This window comes from Cyprinodon tularosa, unplaced genomic scaffold, assembly GCF_016077235.1.
Source record: "Cyprinodon tularosa strain WSP-4 unplaced genomic scaffold, ASM1607723v1 ctg1392, whole genome shotgun sequence".
In the NCBI taxonomy this organism is placed as follows: Eukaryota; Metazoa; Chordata; class Actinopteri; order Cyprinodontiformes; family Cyprinodontidae; genus Cyprinodon; species Cyprinodon tularosa.
This window is the reverse complement of record NW_024038213.1, coordinates 40,431-58,988: the sequence shown is the minus strand read 5'-3', so window position 1 is coordinate 58,988 and position 18,558 is coordinate 40,431. Positions and strand designations below refer to the sequence as shown.

Sequence of the window (18,558 nt, the reverse complement as noted above, 5' to 3'; positions counted from 1 at the left end):
GACTGAACTGTCGCGCTTCTCGTTGCGTCACACCTCAACCCGCCTCAAAGCCAACGCTGATTGGACGTTCGTTTGGTGAACGGCTCCAAATTTTCTTTAACGGAGAGTCTCCAGACTGATCTGCGAGTGAAACCTTGAAAGCTCGCGAGATCAGGATGGTCTCACGAGGCTAGTCCACAGTCACTTCCCGTACAAAATTGGGACATTGTTGGTTTTATGCAACTGCTCTATGGTCAAAGGGGAATTTAGTCAAATTTAAATTTCCAATGCAATAAAATAAAGTTTTAATACAAAGTTAGTTCAATTTCACATTATTAAATTAAGCTTTACATTTGTAAAATTCACTCAATGCAAGACATTTAATTTAAAATGTTACTTAGATTCAGTTTAGAAATTTCAAATTCAGTGTCTGAAGGCACAAATAGTGCCCATATTGCTCACTTTAATCCAGTGGTTCTCAAACTTTTTCTGTCATTCCCCACTTTGGACAAGGGGGAATTTTCAAGCCCCGCCTGTCCCCATCGCCCCAACACAATGCTAATGAAATATGCAACAATCTTAAAATTTTCCAATTTTATTGAAGTAACAAGTAGTATCTAAATACAAACTATCTACATCAAATAACAGCAAGCTCAAAAATAAAGAAAATAAAAATGCAGCTGTGTCAAAATTTGTATCAAGCTCAAAGATAGAAAAAATTAAAGTGCCACTCTGCAATCTGTTAATAAAAGAAAAGAAGTGAAATCCATCTGGCAATACAGCTCTATTTATCCCTGCATTAGTGGCTGCAATGAGCCTGTTTTGCATTGCACAGTTTCTCAAAACGGGGTTGCAGGCTTGATACTGCCACTCTCAAGTCATGCTCAATGTTCAGCTGAGATCTGTATTTTGTTTTCAGTGAAGCAACAGTTAAAAAGCCCATCTCACAGAGATATGATGTGGCAAAGGGAAGAAGAATGCACACAGCTCTCTGCCCGATGAGTGGAAACTCCCTCTCCACTCCAAACCAGAATTCACTATTAGTCTGAGCATTAAACCTGAGCCTCAGGGTGGAGTCAGACGTCATTTCAATAAACTGGTCCTATTTATTTAAGATAAAATATTTCAAATTCAGTTATTTATGATCAACCTGCGCCGTCAATCCCGGCGCATGTGCGCTTTATTTGCAGTCTGGACGCTGAGGGTAAACATGCTGTGTCTCTGCAGCACTGAGAGGGACTCCTGCGATAGCGGGGGAGAACGGGGTTGGGACGGAGGCGCCCCACGGCAGCACCTGCCGCAGGAGGACAAGAAAAGGAACGATACGTGCTTTCACGTAAGAGTCTCCAAAAGTCGCTAATTTGTCGCTAGTCCCTTTTTTGGAAAAGAGTCGCTGGAGGGGTCTAAAATATAGCGACAAAGTCGCTGAGTTGGCAACACTGGGGCGCGAAAGTTTATTCCGTTACAAATAATATGCCGCCGTCACGTCAATCATTATTTTGGCACTTTAGTTCCAGGTGAAATTTTTCTCATATCTAATGTTCTTTTAATTAGACTGCATGTAGGCTATTAATGATTACTTTGTGGGTTTGATTGGTCTAAAAAGCGGCAACATACAGCTATAAGGACAGTTTGCTCTCACACATTCTACATTTATAGTCACACACACACACACCGGAACTTGGCGCGCCCCACCTGTCACGTCTCAATTCCCCACCAGTGGGTCGCGCCACACACTTTGAGAACCGCGGCTTTAATCAAATTCAGCCCATATCTAGGAACAGATATTGACCTTACTAAGAACTGGGACAGAAAAATATTGCAATCTCGAGTGGCTCTCAGCCTTTCAGTTTTTAGAGTGTGTGAACAAACACCACAACCTTAAATAGAAGGAGCCCATTTAGGATGTGAGGGAGAAATCATGCTCTGGCAGCATGAATGATACCATTTTGTCCCCTCCAGAATTGGGGCTGAGCTGCAGTCCAAAACAACATGTTTACAACTAGTGAAGTATGCTTGAAATGGAAAGCTCTACTGGCCTGAGATTGGAACATAGAAAGATCTCGTTGCCCTGAGCAACACTGACCCCAGAATAACAATGGACAGTGTGGTCTTCTTGCAATGAACTTCGTCCTACTGAGCCAGAAACACTGAAGACAACTGGGAGAAGGATGTCTTTTTTTGTTTTGTGCTTATTTATGCTTAGGTAAGAGATCTCTACTTTCAACTTATTTGGTCAATTGGAAAAAAAAAGAAAAAAGGAAATATGTTCTGTTGAATTGAAACCCTTAAAGGAATAGTACACCCAAAACATGATTAGCCTTCATTTTCTACTCACCCCCATGCTGAACAACACTCTGGAGTACTTTTTTGATATCTCAATTGCATCTGGAGATCTGGGAGGCTTCTTGCTGTCTGCTGACATTCAAATAATGGAAGTTTATGGCGCCCGAGGTAGAAAGGTCCATAAAAGTCCACAAAAAACGTGTCAATATTCCTCCATACTGGTCGTCCAATGTATTCCAAGTGTCCTGAGTGGGTAGCATCCATAAGTGAATGCGCACTTGTGTTTGTCCACTTTCTGAATGCGCACTTTCATCTGGTTTGGTCTGCCGCGGTTTCCGTAGCGTCGTGAACTCGCAGGCGCGCGCTTTTAGGAAATCCTATACACTACTGTTTATGCTCTAAAAACATTCTAAATGACTTCGTTTCGAGTAAATTATGGACGCTACACACTCAGGGCACTTGGAATACATTGGACGAGCAGTATGGAGGAATATTGACACGTTTTTTGTCGACTTTTATGGACCTTTCTGCCTCGGGCACCATAGACCTCCATTATTTGAATGTCAGCAGACAGCAAGAAGCCTACCAGATCTCCAGATGCATTTGAGATATCAAAAAAGTACTCCAGAGTGTTGTTCAGCATGGGGGTGAGTAGAAAATGAAGGCTAATCATGTTTTGGGTGTACTATTCCTTTAAATGCTGGAAATCATTGTTGTCATGTAGCACCGTATGAAACGTTTTCATTCCCAAACTTTGCTGTCCCTTAGTGGTTCATGTGATTGAGGTGACAGATAGATGGTTTCCAAAGTTCTTCTTTAATAGTGTTAAAGAGTCCCTCTCATGCCAAATTAACAGTTTTTAAGCATTTAGGTATATCATAATGCTTCTCTTTCTTCAGCATCATGCACAAAATGTTTGTTTGAATTAGTGCATCTCTAAAGAATCCTAATAAATTCTCCCTGTCCTTTAAAAAACAGCAGTTGAAGAGTATGTATAGTATGTAAGGCCTCTTCCAGGAAGCATCCTAAGTTAGCACTGCTGCGGCAGCACTATAAACAACACGCCCACTTTCTCCGATCAGGGAAAGATGATTTGAGGTAAAGTGTGAAGCAGTTTTTGTTGTATTTAACAACCAAGAAATTTACCACGAGTGACCTGGAATATTTTTTAGCTAAACCCCTTTTTTATATCTAATATCTAAGTCTTCAAAACCTGTTTTGGGGCTTTGGCTTTTTTGACTTTGTTCAGCCTTCGGAAGAGGCCTTATGAACTGGGCAGCATCAAGACAGGGGGAGGCAGTTTCGCTTTAAAGGCAAGTATTTTCTTTCAGGTTTGGGAGTACACAACAAACTAATACCCACTTAATGCTAAAGGCATTATTTCGTCATATACGTAGGGGACTTGGGATCCTACTCTACTTCATGTAGCTATTTTTTAAATTATTGGTAATTATTTGTAGTAATATAGATTTTTATGTCTGCATTTCATCATACTTTATAGTTTTTACTGCATAATCTAATAATTGACACAACTGAAATACAGATAAAGAGGGTGTAGTCATATTTTGCCAAACTGCTCTGTGAATTCTGATCATGACGTCAGATAAGCAATATATAGGAGAGAATGCAAAGCACATTTAGCATTTTCTTAGAAGAGACATTAATAATCTTTATACCATTTAGTTTAGCATTATTTAAAGATTTACAGATAGAATAGACAGTAATTTAACCCCGTAATGCCAAATGTATCATATTTGATACATACTGTTTCTGAAATGTTTTGCGTCTGACATCTTTTGCATAATTTAATGGTAAAAACTTTGCTCAAAATCCTATTGTACACAATCAGATATACCTGATAACAGAGGGCAGAAGACTACACAAAAAATAATCTTGACTTATCGCATAGTAATAAATTATTAATATCAAAAATGTATTTTTGGTTTTGCTTTTTACATATTTTGTTAAAAGGCCATATAAGGACTTCAAACCAAAAAAAAAAAGTAATTTTCTGTTTTGTTTTATTCTTGGATCGAGCTTTAAAGTGTTAAGTACTGTCAGTCAAGTCCTTTATGGGCGTATGCCTCTACCACCTAAACATATTCAAACCTCGTCACAGATTCTCACTTAGACTGAGGTCTGGAAATAAATATTGCGTCTTTGGCTGGATTTTTTTTTTTCAAATATTAAATCCTCGCCAAAAGGAGTGTTCTCTGAGGTTGTATGGTAGTTCCTAATTTGAATTTTAGTCTTATCTGACAGGGTATCTTTTTTCATCTTCTCCCATGTCTTCTTCACAGCTTAACCAAGACTTGTATATTTTGTTAACAGAAATCAATAGAATGAGTTTTAATAGTGGTGTTGATCTCGGTTGCTGTACATACAGGGGTAAAAGGAAACAATCAGCCCTATCTGATTCAATCAGCTATCATGACTTTTCCAGTGAGAACCCGTCCTTGCATGCTCAGGAAAGCTCAGACTGGGGTGTATGTGTGGAAATGCGTGGGTAACACAGCTATGTTATCGAGGTTGAACACTTTTCAGCTGTTGCTGTTGAGGAAATAGAAAACTGGCTTATTTCCCCTCAATTCACCAATCTGTGATACTTCATGTGGTTTTGTCACATTAAATCCCTACGATATACAGACTGTTTCAGGTCAGTTTTTCTCTGTACAAGCCAGCTAAACATCATCTTACTGCAGACATTAAGACAAGGAGGGGAAGCAAAACTGCATTATTCATTCCTTTTTCCAAAAACATTCTACCCAAGTCTCATTGTTTGCTGCCTCAATGCTCATATTTGTACCTGTTAGCTTCTCAGACTCTGTTTCCAAAGAAGAAGGTGGGGAGAGGCTCATTATTTTAGGCTGAAGTGACCCTGCGTTGACATCCAAGCCAGCCAGTTAGCGAGAAAGTACACTATATTGCCAAAAGTATTTGCTCACCTGCCTTGACTCACATATGAGCTTAAGTGACATCCCGTTCCTAATCCATAGGGTTCAATATGACGTCGGTCCACCCTTTGCAGCTAGAACAGCTTCAACTCTTCTGGGAAGGCTGTCCACAAGGTTTAGGAGTGTGTTTATGGGAATTTTTGACCATTCTTCCAGAAGCGCATTTGTGAGGTCGCACACTGATGTTGGACGAGAAGGCCTGGCTCTCAGTCTCCGCTCTAATTCATCCCAAAGGTGTTCTATCGGGTTGAGGTCAGGACTCTGTGCAGGCCAGTCAAGTTCATCCACACCAGACTCTGTCATCCATGTCTTTATGGACCTTGCTTTGTGCACTGGTGCACAGTCATGTTGGAAGAGGAAGGGGCCAGCTCCAAACTGTTCCCACAAAGTTGGGAGCATGGAATTGTCCAAAATGTCTTGGTATGCTGAAGCATTCAGAGTTCCTTTCCTTGGAACTAAGGGGCCAAGCCCAGCTCCTGAAAAACAACCCCACACCATAATCCCCCCTTCACCAAACTTTACACTTGGCACAATGCAGTCAGACAAGTACCGTTCTCCTGGCAACCGCCAAACCCAGACCCGTCCATCAGATTGCCAGATGGAGAAGCGCGATTCGTCACTCCAGAGAACGCGTCTCCACTGCTCTAGAGTCCAGTGGCGGCGTGCTTTACACCACCGCATCCGACGCTTTGCATTGCACTTGGTGATGTATGGCTTGGATGCAGCTGCTCGACCATGGAAACCCATTCCATGAAGCTCTCTGCGCACTGTTCTATAGCTAATCTGAAGGCCACATGAAGTTTGGAGGTCTGTAGTGATTGACTCTGCAGAAAGTTGGCGACCTCTTCGCACTATGCGCTTCAGCATCCGCTGACCCCGCTCCGTCAGTTTACGTGGCCTACCACTTCGTGGCTGAGTTGCTGTCGTTCCCAAACACTTCCATTTTCTTATAATACAGCTGACAGTTGACTGTGGAATATTTAGGAGCGAGGAAATTTCACGACTGGATTTGTTGCACAGGTGGCATCCTATCACAGTTCCACGCTGGAATTCACTGAGCTCCTGAGAGCGACCCATTCTTTCACAAATGTTTGTAAAAACAGTCTGCATGCCTAGGTGCTTGAATTTATACACCTGTGGCCATGGAAGTGATTGGAACACCTGATTCCAATAATTTGGATGGGTGAGCAAATACTTTTGGCAATATAGTGTATGTCGGTGGCTGCTGGTGGAGGAAGCTGTCTAAGCCGCTGTCAGCGAGCTTTGTGCATTTCATCCGGCGGGCTGATTGTCTCCTTCCTGCAAACAGTGTTGAACTAACTGAGAAACAGATCATTAGCAGGGTTTACTGTTAGCTGGCCTCCCTCTGGAGTCTAAACATAGACTCAACAACAATGGTTTCTGAACCCATAAGGCTATAAATAGGTCAGCATAGCTATACTTGGTCATGCCTTGATATTACTGACGACCTCAACTGTCTGGATAGGCTGTTATAGGCTGATTAAATAAACTGGGACTTTAAAGTTATTATTTTTTTTTTCATGTTTGAAACAGTTGAAAAGCTGGTCAAGAAAAACATAAGATTTTGTCTGTTTTCCTCAATTTAACCTTCATTTCTAACACTTAAAAACACATTTTTCATGATTATTTGGTCCTAGTGGCATTTATTCACAGTTGTCATTCAGGACACAGACAAAGCTAGGAGCGATAATGTAGCAAAGACCTTGAGGTCAGGAGATAAACCCGAGAAAAGCCTTCGTAAATGGGAAGCCTACCGTACCTCCACACAGCCCTCCTACACAAACACATCCTTTTTAAGGGTTTAAATGAAGTGGTTTGGCTTTCTAACATGTAAAAACTTTTTTTTTTTTCAGGGTCACACCAGGAAACAAAGAGGTACGAGCTGCACATATATTCAAGAACCATATTGTATAATAGTATCATATCATTGTAATGTCTAGTTTAGAGTGTTCGGATATTTGCAAGGACTAATGGAGCCTAGGCGGAAGTTCAACTGAAGAAACTCCTTGTTTTTTCATACATCCACCTGCGACACAGCCGATCAGCTTTGAACCACACCTCCACGAAAGCCAATCAGCATCCAAAGTTCATCTTAAAAGGTCTCCGATACGCACTTGTCTGCTCCTGTGCGCATGCAGCGGATGCGCAATGACTTCATTCAGATGACTCCGTTTCAACCCACCTCCAGCCCCTCCTCCACTTTCGTAGCTAGAGTGTCATTCCTCCAGGACTCTTACTGTGTTCCCTGTCTCATCTCAACCGGTCCGGCAGAATACCACCATGTTGAGCCTTGTTCTGCCAGAGGTTTCTTCCAAAGAGGGAGTTTTTTGCTCTCCACTGTCGCTTCATGCTTGCTCATCATGGACAGGTTCTCTCAACCTGTGTTATCCAACTGGACTTCCATCTTCCAGGTCCCTGAATGAAGCTCTAGTATCAGCTCACGCAGTCCACTGGATCTCCCCATAAAGCTCAGAAGACCGTCTCACTAACCAGCAGTCTACAGACTGACCAACTTCCTCTATCTCCACTCCACCACCAGTTTCAGGCCTGGGGGGGAAACAGCCCTATTCTTTGCTCCTGTTCATGCATGTCTATCTCACACACTTTGTGTGAGTTTTTCAGGTTGAATTGCTGGTATTCAGCCCCTACAGTCTCTGAAACTTATGGATCATATATTATTTTCATCTACTTCTCTTATTAAAGTATAACAAACTGATATGACCTGATTAAATAGTCAGACTACCTGCTCTGTTAGCTGCTTGCCATATCTTCAGAAGTGTGTGGTAGATGATTGTAGCAACTTTGAAACAGTAAATTTGTTGGTATACCTTAACATTATGATCCAGACCATCAATGCCTGCAGTTAAGCCATGTTAATGTGGATAACCTGCATAATAACCTGCCTGATGCTGTATTCTTTCTGAATGCAGATAACATATTTTTTTGTTCATCTCTCTTTCAGTCTTTTAATGACTTTAGCTTTTGCAGTCTAAAGTGACTACTTTTAGGCCCATCGTATTTTCTAATGCTGGAAAATCAAAATCTGTGCTATTTTCATACAAGATGCTTCTTCCTGTTCTCTAAAGCTTTTTGGAGTTTTAAGGTTGAAACGCAGATTGCCAGAAAAAAAAAAAAAGTATTCTGACTCATGAAAATTTTTTATACCTCATATACATATCAACTATTTTAAGATGAAATTTTATTTGGGTTTTGTTTTTATAAGAAATGAAAGACAATGTTTCTTACATCATTATTATATTGGTCAATCTTTTTTTCTCCCTAATGGATTCTGGAGATTTTCTTTATATAAACTACACCGCAGTGGTTGGAAAATTGAGCAGTTGCAGCGGCATACATCACTGTACTTAGATTGCTACAACATGTTTAACATCTCTCAGTCTGCAGACTCTTTCCTTTGATGCTTTGTTTTCTACAAACACATTCTTGGGCTTTCGTTCTGAGTATTAATGCTGATTTCTGGGCAGGAAACGCCACAATTATGATTTAAGTTCTTGCTACTTGGAGTATCTTTCAAAAATACTTACATCTGATACATCTCTCGCTTCGCTTATAACTGGGGGAATGGAAGTTAGTTTTAAAGGACATCTACATTGATATTTCATTCATATTCCAAGGAATTTTTCATACATTTTGAAATACTCTTTTAATTTTTTTGGATTGGTCTTATATTTGGTCGTATTGTATATTTTACACTGTTGTCTTTGCCAGGGTACCCTTTAAAAGGGATCTGTAATCAAAATCGCTGTTGCTATTTTAATCCAGAATATATTAAATTATAATAATAAACTTAATTTTTAAGATTTCAGATCCTATTAAAATTATGCCTCTTTGAGATCCCCAGGCTCCCAAACTACTAGAATAAAAGGAGTATATGTTGGGATCTGGAGTTCTGTCCACTTTCTCCACGAGAGGGCGTACTAGATCTCCTGGAGCCGCAGCTGATTGCAACCACCTGTCGCTCATCTGCTCATCAGGAGATCTGTATTTAAGGAGGCTGAGGACTTCTCTCCAGTGCCAGAGTGTTTGCCAGTTACGGTTAGCAAGCCTGAGCCAACCTGCCTGTCTGAATCTCTGACTCCCTGAAAACCAGAACCTGAACCTGATCTGTTTTCTCCTCTCTGGTTCCTAGATTGAACCTGTCTGAAACCTGAAACCCAGAAGAGTATCTCTGCCGGTGATCTGCCTGTCTGTTCTCTGAAGAACCCTGGAGAACTATTCCTGTCAAAGACCTGCCTGCCCGCTCTCTGAAGAAACCGGAAGGGAAACTCTAATCGGTAATCTGCCAACACTCAAACCAATCTCTGCCTCCGCCTAGCCCTCAGCCTGCCGACAGCCTCTGGACCCTCAAGGTTCCCCCCTCAGCCGCTCAGCTCAACTACTGTACAGGTACAGCCCTGCACACTCTCATCCTGCAAATTACCTGGACCTCCACTAACTCCTCTGTCCCCCTCTGCAGTGAACCCACTTGTGACCAGTCCTGGACCTGTTAACTCTGTGTGCATTTCAGAATCCACTCGTGACCAGACGAGTTCCCCTTGGGATCTGTTTATTTATTGTATTCCATCTTCTAAATAAACTTTTGAACTTTTATCCAGTCTCGGAGTGTTCTGCATGTGGGTTAGGCACCTGAAGCCAAACATGACAGTATAAGGGATTTGTGGTATCATTCTGTAAAAACTGAGGACAAAAAAATAAATAAATAAATCAAGTTCTTCATATAAGTGTATTTCCCATTAATCTGAGCAGGTAAGTACATTAAGCTGCCAATGAAATTAATATCACTACTTATAATAAAATAAGGACACATTATGTATTTAAAATAAGATACTGGAGTTGCTTTATGTTTGCTATTTCAAACATCAGTCATTTTTTCCATTGATAAATTGTCTCAACTATCAACTCAAATCAAGGAAAAATACACTTATTTCAAGAAAAAAAACAGATTTATATCAATTGTCTGCAGTGAGAGGTGTAGAAGAGAACATCTAAAGACAGCTCGGTGCTATTTGTCATCTTCAATGAGACGGAAGCACCAAAGCAACTATGAACTATTTTACATTAAATGTTTCAGCTGAAAGGGGTTTTCTAATTAATTCCCTTTTGAAATACACGTCTGAATACACAAAAGAAACCCCCCCTTTCAGCACACCGACACACTCCTCACTCCTCTATTCACCACGAGGACATTGAAGTGCAGTGAAGTAATTCATTCAGTGACGAGTCACAGAGCAGTGAGGAAGTAGTGTGGAGGAAAATCAGCGTCGAGGAGTCTCTTCATCCACCCACTCATCTCTCTCATTGGCTGAGAAGCTTGATGTCACACCCTGGCCCGCTCTATAAAAAGCTACTTTCCCACACAGGCGGCAGATCAGCTGGAAGCTCGTTTACTGACAACAAAGAGGACAGCTTACTCTGGCAGGCACCCAGGAGAAATATTTGGGAACTATTCAGCAGAGAGTAGAAAGCATCTCACCATGTGCAGAGGACTTGAATCACTGCCTATCACCTGCTTGGAAAGGTAAACTCAACCAGAGGTTTCACACTGAAAACAAACGTTACTTTTTTTCACACCAGCAGGCTGCTTATGTGTTAAATATCATCTAAACTGCTGTGTGACACTGAACGTCGATGTGTTCCCGCAGGGCAAAGGAGCTGAGAGCCTTGTTTGGAAGTTTACTGCAGAGATCGGACCACAGCATTACAGGACAGGCCAAGAAAAGTGACAAACTAAGGTAAGGCTGACATGCAATCTCTCTTTGGAAGCATTTTAGTGAAACCACATGGGAAAGGTTTTCTAAATATATATATTTTTTTCTGTTAATTCAGATTACATGAAGTCAATGAGCCTTTAAAGTGGAAGGAGTCATTTGACAATCTGCTGTCAAGTCAAAGTAAGTTCTAGTTCATTGTGACAGAATCCTTTTAATCAGTGGTTTGCTTTGAGCAGCAGGTTTTAAATCCTCCTTTTGCTCTTCTTTCAGACGGACTGTGTCTGTTCAGAGCATTCCTGGTGTCAGAGTTCAGCGAGGAAAACATTGCCTTTTACTTGGCCTGCGAGGACTACAGGACGACGAAACCGTCCAAGCTTGCCGCCAAGGCAAAGAAAATCTATGAGGAGTTCATCTGCTGCGATGCACCACGAGAGGTATGTTTGCTCTGGAATCCAATCTTCCTTTACTTTTTCTGTTTTATGACAATCATGTAGCCAAACGTTGAATCTAAACCATCTCTTCCTATTTGTCTATAGGTTAACCTTGACCATGCTACCAGAGAAATCACCAAGGAGAACATGAAGCGGCCCAATCAGTCCTGTTTCGACCAGGCTCAAGACAAAATCCACACCCTGATGGAGAAAGACTGCTACCCTCGCTTCCTCAGATCATCTGTGTACCTGGAGCTGACCAGAAAAACAAAAACTGGTTAAGGGACTTCGAAAAAAGAAAAAAAAGGAAGTTTGACAAAATTGTCTTCTCCTGAGAAAGAGGATGCAAACTCTAGGATGTGCTGCTGTGGCTGCAAAGGCTCAGTTGAAAGCATGCAGAGTTTCTGGTTGACTGCTGAAGTTGAGTCTCATCGACGGCTCCAAGGATCAGGATGCAAGCTGGAGGCTTTGAGAAGAAGCTCACACAGACGGAGTGTTAAAAAACTCATGTACTGTTCACAAAAAAACAGCAGAGAGGTGCTATCACACAACCTAACTACCATACGATGGTGTAGCATTAATATTTATTTATTTGTTATTTATTGAAAAAGTGTTTACTGGATGTTTGTGCAACTTATTGCTGGAAATGTATTTTATACATTGATTTTTTTATCTGAAAGTAATATTGAATAAAAGATACAAAGAAAGTAAATGACTGGTTGGATGTTTATAAGCAAATATGATAAGAAAAGAGTTTTGTTTTTTTAGAGTTAAGACTTGTGAAGTTTAAACCCGGAGGGTGTGTGAGTGACTTGTTTATTCTGAGGTCTCAGTCACTGGTTCAAATGAGAGTGTTTACAAGAGAATGTGGCATTTATGTAGCTTTATTAGCATAAAAAGGTGGTTTTTACACTGAAGAGCACCTAAATTATACTTTCACTGTGACTGCCAGACAACCTGTTCATTATGTGTCTGGCTCATCTCCATCAAAGCTCTCCAGAAAGTGACAAAGAAAGGATAAATATTGATTGATGGATGATTCAGATTTAATTTAGCCTTTAAAAAAAAGTTAAATATAATAAACTCTCCAGACATTTATCTAAATCAGTTGCCAACATCAGTCAGATTGAATAAAGAAAAAAAAATGCACGTCTGCAACATAACTTATAGAAAAAAGAGAGGAACTAATATAATTAGAGATTTCAATAAAGATATAAAACAGCTGTGATAAAAATATTCTTTAATTAAATCCCTGAAGGATAAAAATAGTGGTGAAACAGGCGGCAAAGTGGAGTGGAAAAAGGCTTGGCTTTAAGGAGAGGTGTCAACAGGCGGATTTGAAGATGAATGGAAAAACTGGGAGGTGTAGAGGAGGACTGCTGTGACTGGAACAATAAAAGGTGAGACTAACAGGCATGAAGGAGCTGAGAGGGAATCATCAGATGCAAGTTGACTCTAGTGAAAAACTGCAGAGCTTAAACCAAAAGGAAGTAGAAATGAATCAAAGGATTTTTTTAAATACTCTAAAACAAAATTAAGACCACATCCAAATTCCTTAAAAATTTAGTATACAGTATATGAGAGAGTAAAAAAAAAATCTTTTAATGCATTTATTTCCTATTGGATTAAAACGGATACATCTCTTTAGACAATGCAGGAGAAAGTGAATCAAAGCAAAAAGCACATTTGTCAATGTTAAGCAGAAATGGGTCAAAATCAGAATTACAGGTCAGACCTTAAAGAAAATAAGATTGATATCAGCCTTCAAAAACTGGAGCTGAAAAATAAACCAATTCCGTTACAATGTCCGTTCATCTTCTCCGTCAGCATCATGATGCGGCAGTGTGTGGGCGAAAGGCAGGTTGCACCCCGGACACGTCACCAGTCTGTAGGCTAACCCAGAGACATACAACCATGCAGACACTAGGGGTGTGCAAATTAATCTTCATGACGATGCATCGCGATTCTAATTGTTGTGATCTACTGCATCGATTCTTGACGCGAAGTATCGATTCTTAATTTAAAAAAAGGAATAAATAAAATACATGGATGGTTGGCAGACATCCACCAAAAACAAGTGGAATACAGCTTCCAGTTAGTAGATGTCGCTGCGGATGTGTTGACGCCCGCTGCCTTGTGTCACAAGCATTTGCGTCCGAGGAATACTGCAACGACTCATTCATAAACAAAACACGGAGGAGACTGAGAAAATTCGCCCCGCGGCTCCATCACATTTCAAGTCAGATGTTTGGATGCATTTTGGCTTTAAAAACAAAGAAGGTAAAAACGGATTTGATATGATGCACGTAATTTGCAAAAGGGGAAATGTCATATATTAGAATTTTTTCATTTCAGTGGTTTAAAGGACCACTGAGGCCATGTAAATGGCACTGATTATCCCTATGTTGTTATTTTAAGTTTTATAAATCCTAAGCACTTTTTGTCAGTGTGTCCACTCCAGTAATAGTAATATTTTTGTCCAGTATTTGTTTTCATGGCAACACCTCCAAAAGTCCTTTCAATAAACACAGCTATGTATGAATTCAGTTGCTTTCAGTTATGTATCATGGCATGTGAATCGTGATTTGAATCGAATCAGGACTTCTTTGTTAATACCCACCCCTAGCAGACACTGAAGGGTGGGCATAGGCTGTATGATTTTCTGCCCTCTTTGAGCCAATTTTTAGCTTATTTTTTTTCAGTCTTGCAAGAATATTTTTGGATTTGGCCGAGTTTAGGCTTCATTGTGCGTCCTGAGTCTTGCGGTATACAAGGGGTAAGGCGGGGCAATTACACTCCCATGACCACCTCCCAATCAGGAATCGTACAATTGGATGAAAATCAATTGACAATTGTAAGAGTATCCTGTCGTTGAAACAGAGTTACAAGCCGATGTACCTCAACCTTGCCTTTTGCACATGTGCAAACAAGCAAATTCCTCTTCTTCTCTGACTCTGAATAGATGAGAACAACCAATGCCATCTTTCTACAGGGCTGACTCTGATATGTGGCATTTGGCTGTACACTGTTAGCCATCAGATTGCATCAGACCATCAGTGTAGGAGCAGATACTGTGAGCTGTGAACTTTTAAAGCTGCAGATTCATCTCACAGTTTGATCTATAGCTGTGTACAATGAAAATATTGTAAATGGCCTACCATAAGTAGTAGACACCAAATAACATAACAGTCATGTTTTCAGACTCTGAGAGGAAGTTGGAGTATCTGGAGAGAAACCACGCATGCATAGGGAGAACATATAAACTCCATGTAGAAAGATTGGGAATCGAACCCAGGATCTTCTTGCTGCAAGGCAACAGTGCCACCAACTGCTGGACATAAAAGGAAAAGTGCTTCATAGTAGCTGCAAACCAGTTAGAAATGTAAATGTCTTTGTTCAACTTTAAACAAGAGTTTATACAAGCCTCGCTTTCCTCAATATAAACGTTGAAGCTAATGTTAGCTTAGCTAACAAAGTTCCCAATTTAACATTAATCATTTAGAGAAATTGTCACTGCTGTAAAAAAAATTATTTGTAACTTTGATAAACTAAGTTTACCAATTTTTAACTCTTTGACAGAACAACAATTAGCCTGAAGATGCTTTGTTAACGTTATTAGCTACAACCAGGAAGAAAACAATACAGTCTCAAAAGGCAGGTTTTTTCTGAAAAGTGACCAACCACTGTTTACTCTCTAAGGTTGGTTTTACCCTTAAAGTGAAAAAGGTTGACATGAGCGCAAAGAAACAGGTCCACATGCAAGTAGGAGAGAATCTTAATGCACATAAAAAGCAAGCCACGAGGAGAGGGCACTCATACTTGTGCCTCATGGTATTAAAACTTCACACATGAATCATTCTAAATGCATGCGGATAGTAATTGACGTTAGCTTGTTTCAAATTAAACTGCTTGTGTGGATATTTATTACATATTATGCCTTTCAGCACAATATTCTGAAGTCATACTTTTTCTTTTCTTCTAGATTTTGAAGCACTTGCTGACTGACCACATAATATTTCTCATGTTTACAAGTTCAAGCATTTAACGGCGGTAGTCACAGGCCGTTTCTCAATTTACAAGAACGCGAGTACGGACTCCTGTCCTCGCCAAGTATGCTCTTAAGAACACAGGAAAGTGTGGACTCTGGGAGAATGGGAGCACGCAGCATAAATATGGGTAAATTGGGGGTAAAAATGGGCTAAAGTTCGCCCTTGCTGCGGCTACCCTCGGAGGCCCGCTGGTTGCCGCGGTCCTCTCAACATCAGAACTTTTTTTTTTATTACGCACTAAATCAGCAAATGGGACATATAGTGAAGCTTAAAAGTATAATGTTCTCCACTCAAATGATCTTAAAACGTACTCTTATAGAACAACAGCAACAGAAAAGAGAACTTTAACATAATATTCTGAGCTATGTTAGCGCTAACCTGGAAGCTGCTGCTGCAGTCTGCTCTGATGCATACTGGGTAAAGATGAAGGGGCGAGAACAACTTCCGGGCACTTTGTCCGTTCTCAGTCTTTTGTTTTTTTGTGAATTGGAACAGTACTATGGCTAATGACATTTCAAGAGCACAGGAGCACATGAGAACGCACAAGTACACGTATTGAGAAACGGCCACTGTCTTCATCCAAACTGGCTAACTATAAGTTGAAAGAGAAAAGGGAGCCGCCCACGCAGACTTCCTCAATAATGTAATTACCAGTGTTGTGCCTGAACGCGTTCATTGAACGAAAGTTCATGAACGCGTTCATATTTTGGGCGAACGTGAACTGAACGTACTGTATTACTGCCTGATGAACGTTATTGTGAACTCGTTCATTCTGGTGTCTGTGAACGGCACGCTCTCTCAGTTCAACTCCGTTCAATAGGTTGCCAGATTTCTATAGAGCCCTCCAGGCGAAACCCCGGCTAAATCACACCGTAAACAGGGCTTAATATGTAGCGGGAAAAACACCCAATCTGGCAACACCAGCTACCAGTGTCGTAGCCTACAGCCGCGTGCGTCATCAAAACAAAATGCAGCGTGGAAGCCACAGCAGCATGGAGGCGACCGTGGAGGCGACAAAGCAGCAGTATGATCACTTAAAACAGTTTTATGACCAGGTGGTCGGTGAGGATGATGGCAACAATCTTACATTTCTCTGCAAACTTTGCCCGCCGGCTTTCAGTAAAAAAATCCGCACTTAAACCTGATTGGTATAATTTTCCAGGATTCCAGTATTCCTTTTTAATATGTACTGAAATGAAATTTCAAATGGAAAAAATTATAAAAAAAAAAAAAAAAACATTTGCACCTTAAAGACCACTTTCCTGTTTTTCTTTTAATAATTCCTAATAAAAAAGACCATTCAAGCAGCACATTTTTCCTGATGTTTTTGAGAATATACTGTAGGGGTGAAAGCTGCAGCTGCTACTAGTGTGAAGTGAATGGACAGCATCAAAGCATTAAAGCAACAATGGGGAAATGCTATCCCCTCAATGCTAATGTAAACCCTGGTTGGATAAGGATTCAAAACTGGATATGAAGATGAAATCTGACGCACAGTTTCAGAGTTACAACTGATGAAATAATTGCTGTCTGTTGTTCTACAGTAGGCTATAGTGTAATTGAGCAATATATATATATAAAAAAAGAACTATGAACTAGTTCATTTTTGGGACTGTGAACTTAGTTCAAAATTTTGAATTATGAACTATGAACTGAACTAGTTCATTTTAAAATGTGTGAACTGAACTAGTTTACGTAAAAAGAGAACTTTCCCAACACTGGTAATTACTGATAAAGAGGCCAGAAAAGTAACATCTTGTTTCCTGTTCAAACTATAATAACACAGTTAAAGTGAACAAAGAAATGTGAGGGAATAATCTAGTGTTTTTAAAGAAAAGTTTAATCTATAAGGATTTCCTCAAGATAACCAGCAAATGTTTGAAAAGATTGTAAATGGCCTGTACTTATATAGTGCTTTTTCAAGTCAGACCTGACCAAAGTACTTTCTACTACATTCAGTCATTCACTTATTCACTCACACACTGATGGTGGCAAGCTACATTATAGCCACAGCTGCCCTGGGGCTCACTCACTGAAGCAAGGCTGTCGTACACTGGCGCCACCGGGCCCTCTGACCACCATCAGTAGGCAATGTGGGTGAAGCGTCTCGACCAAGGACACAACGAAAGCCGGAACTGGGGCTTGAACCGACATCTTGAGGTTGCAAACGCCTTCATCCGACGCCACTGTCGCCCCCACTAAAAAAAGACACTTACTGTTTGCTCTTCCCACTTCTTCTAGCCTAATAACAAGCATGATCACGTTTTTCCTATCATCAGTTTTATAGAAAAGCAAAGCATTCAGTTCAGCATCAAGATGCGGAGCAGAGGTCAAGGCCTGAGCCAAGCTGCGTTCTGCAGCCGTGTTAAAGCAAAAGCCCGCATGGCTGACGCGCAGAGCTGCAAAGTAAAATTGTTTGTGCACTTGATAGAAAACAAGTTAATTCTGCTGGGAGGCATCTGAGTGTGAGGGCTAGTCACCATGGAAACGAAAGCCACCTACTCTGCACCTTTTCAGACAGGTTTGTTTACTACATTTGCAGCCAGTCAGTCTATGATTCACACAATCATCCCATCCTACGCTTTACGGCTGAAACAAATGAGTCCTGTTCAAACACTAAGCTGTTAGAGAAGAACAGCTGAAGTCATTAACACCACTCTCATGGACCATCCCTCTTTATCTCCGTCATCTGTAATGCAGACTGAGGACCTAATAGGCTTCTTAGACTCTGTCCACAGTAACTCAGATCAAGTGATTAAACCTTGCTTTGATTGTTTTGGCTGCTGCAGACTGAAATGGCGTCAGAGACACGGGTTTTCAACATGATTTGCCCTATGAAAGTTGAAAGACTTTTGTACCGCTGTGTAGATGCTGATGATTCATGTCTTATGTAGGACTCCCAGTGTCAGGTTGGAAAAAGAAACCAACGTGCACGGACATGATCAGGTGCGGTCGCACGTGGGTGGTTAAAGAAAAAAATTGTCTTTTAGCTCTTATCAGTATTGATACACAGTGTACTACTACTACTGTACTACTTTAAAGTAGCCTTACAACAAAAGAATTTTGCACCTTAGGACAAGGATTTCCAAAAATTTCAACCTGTGAT

General features: G+C 40.6%; 1 protein-coding gene across 1 annotated transcript; it reads left to right on the top strand.

Annotated features, from left to right (window-relative positions):
• The first annotated feature begins 10,615 nt into the window (after nucleotides 1-10,615).
• Nucleotides 10,616-11,915, top strand: rgs5b (regulator of G protein signaling 5b). Its single transcript, XM_038278189.1, has 5 exons — nucleotides 10,616-10,779; nucleotides 10,904-10,993; nucleotides 11,088-11,152; nucleotides 11,243-11,406; nucleotides 11,509-11,915. The coding sequence occupies exons 1-5, from the start codon at nucleotides 10,736-10,738 to the stop codon at nucleotides 11,683-11,685; spliced, it is 540 nt and encodes a 179-aa protein (XP_038134117.1). The 5' UTR covers nucleotides 10,616-10,735; the 3' UTR covers nucleotides 11,686-11,915.
• The last annotated feature ends 6,643 nt before the right edge of the window (nucleotides 11,916-18,558 follow it).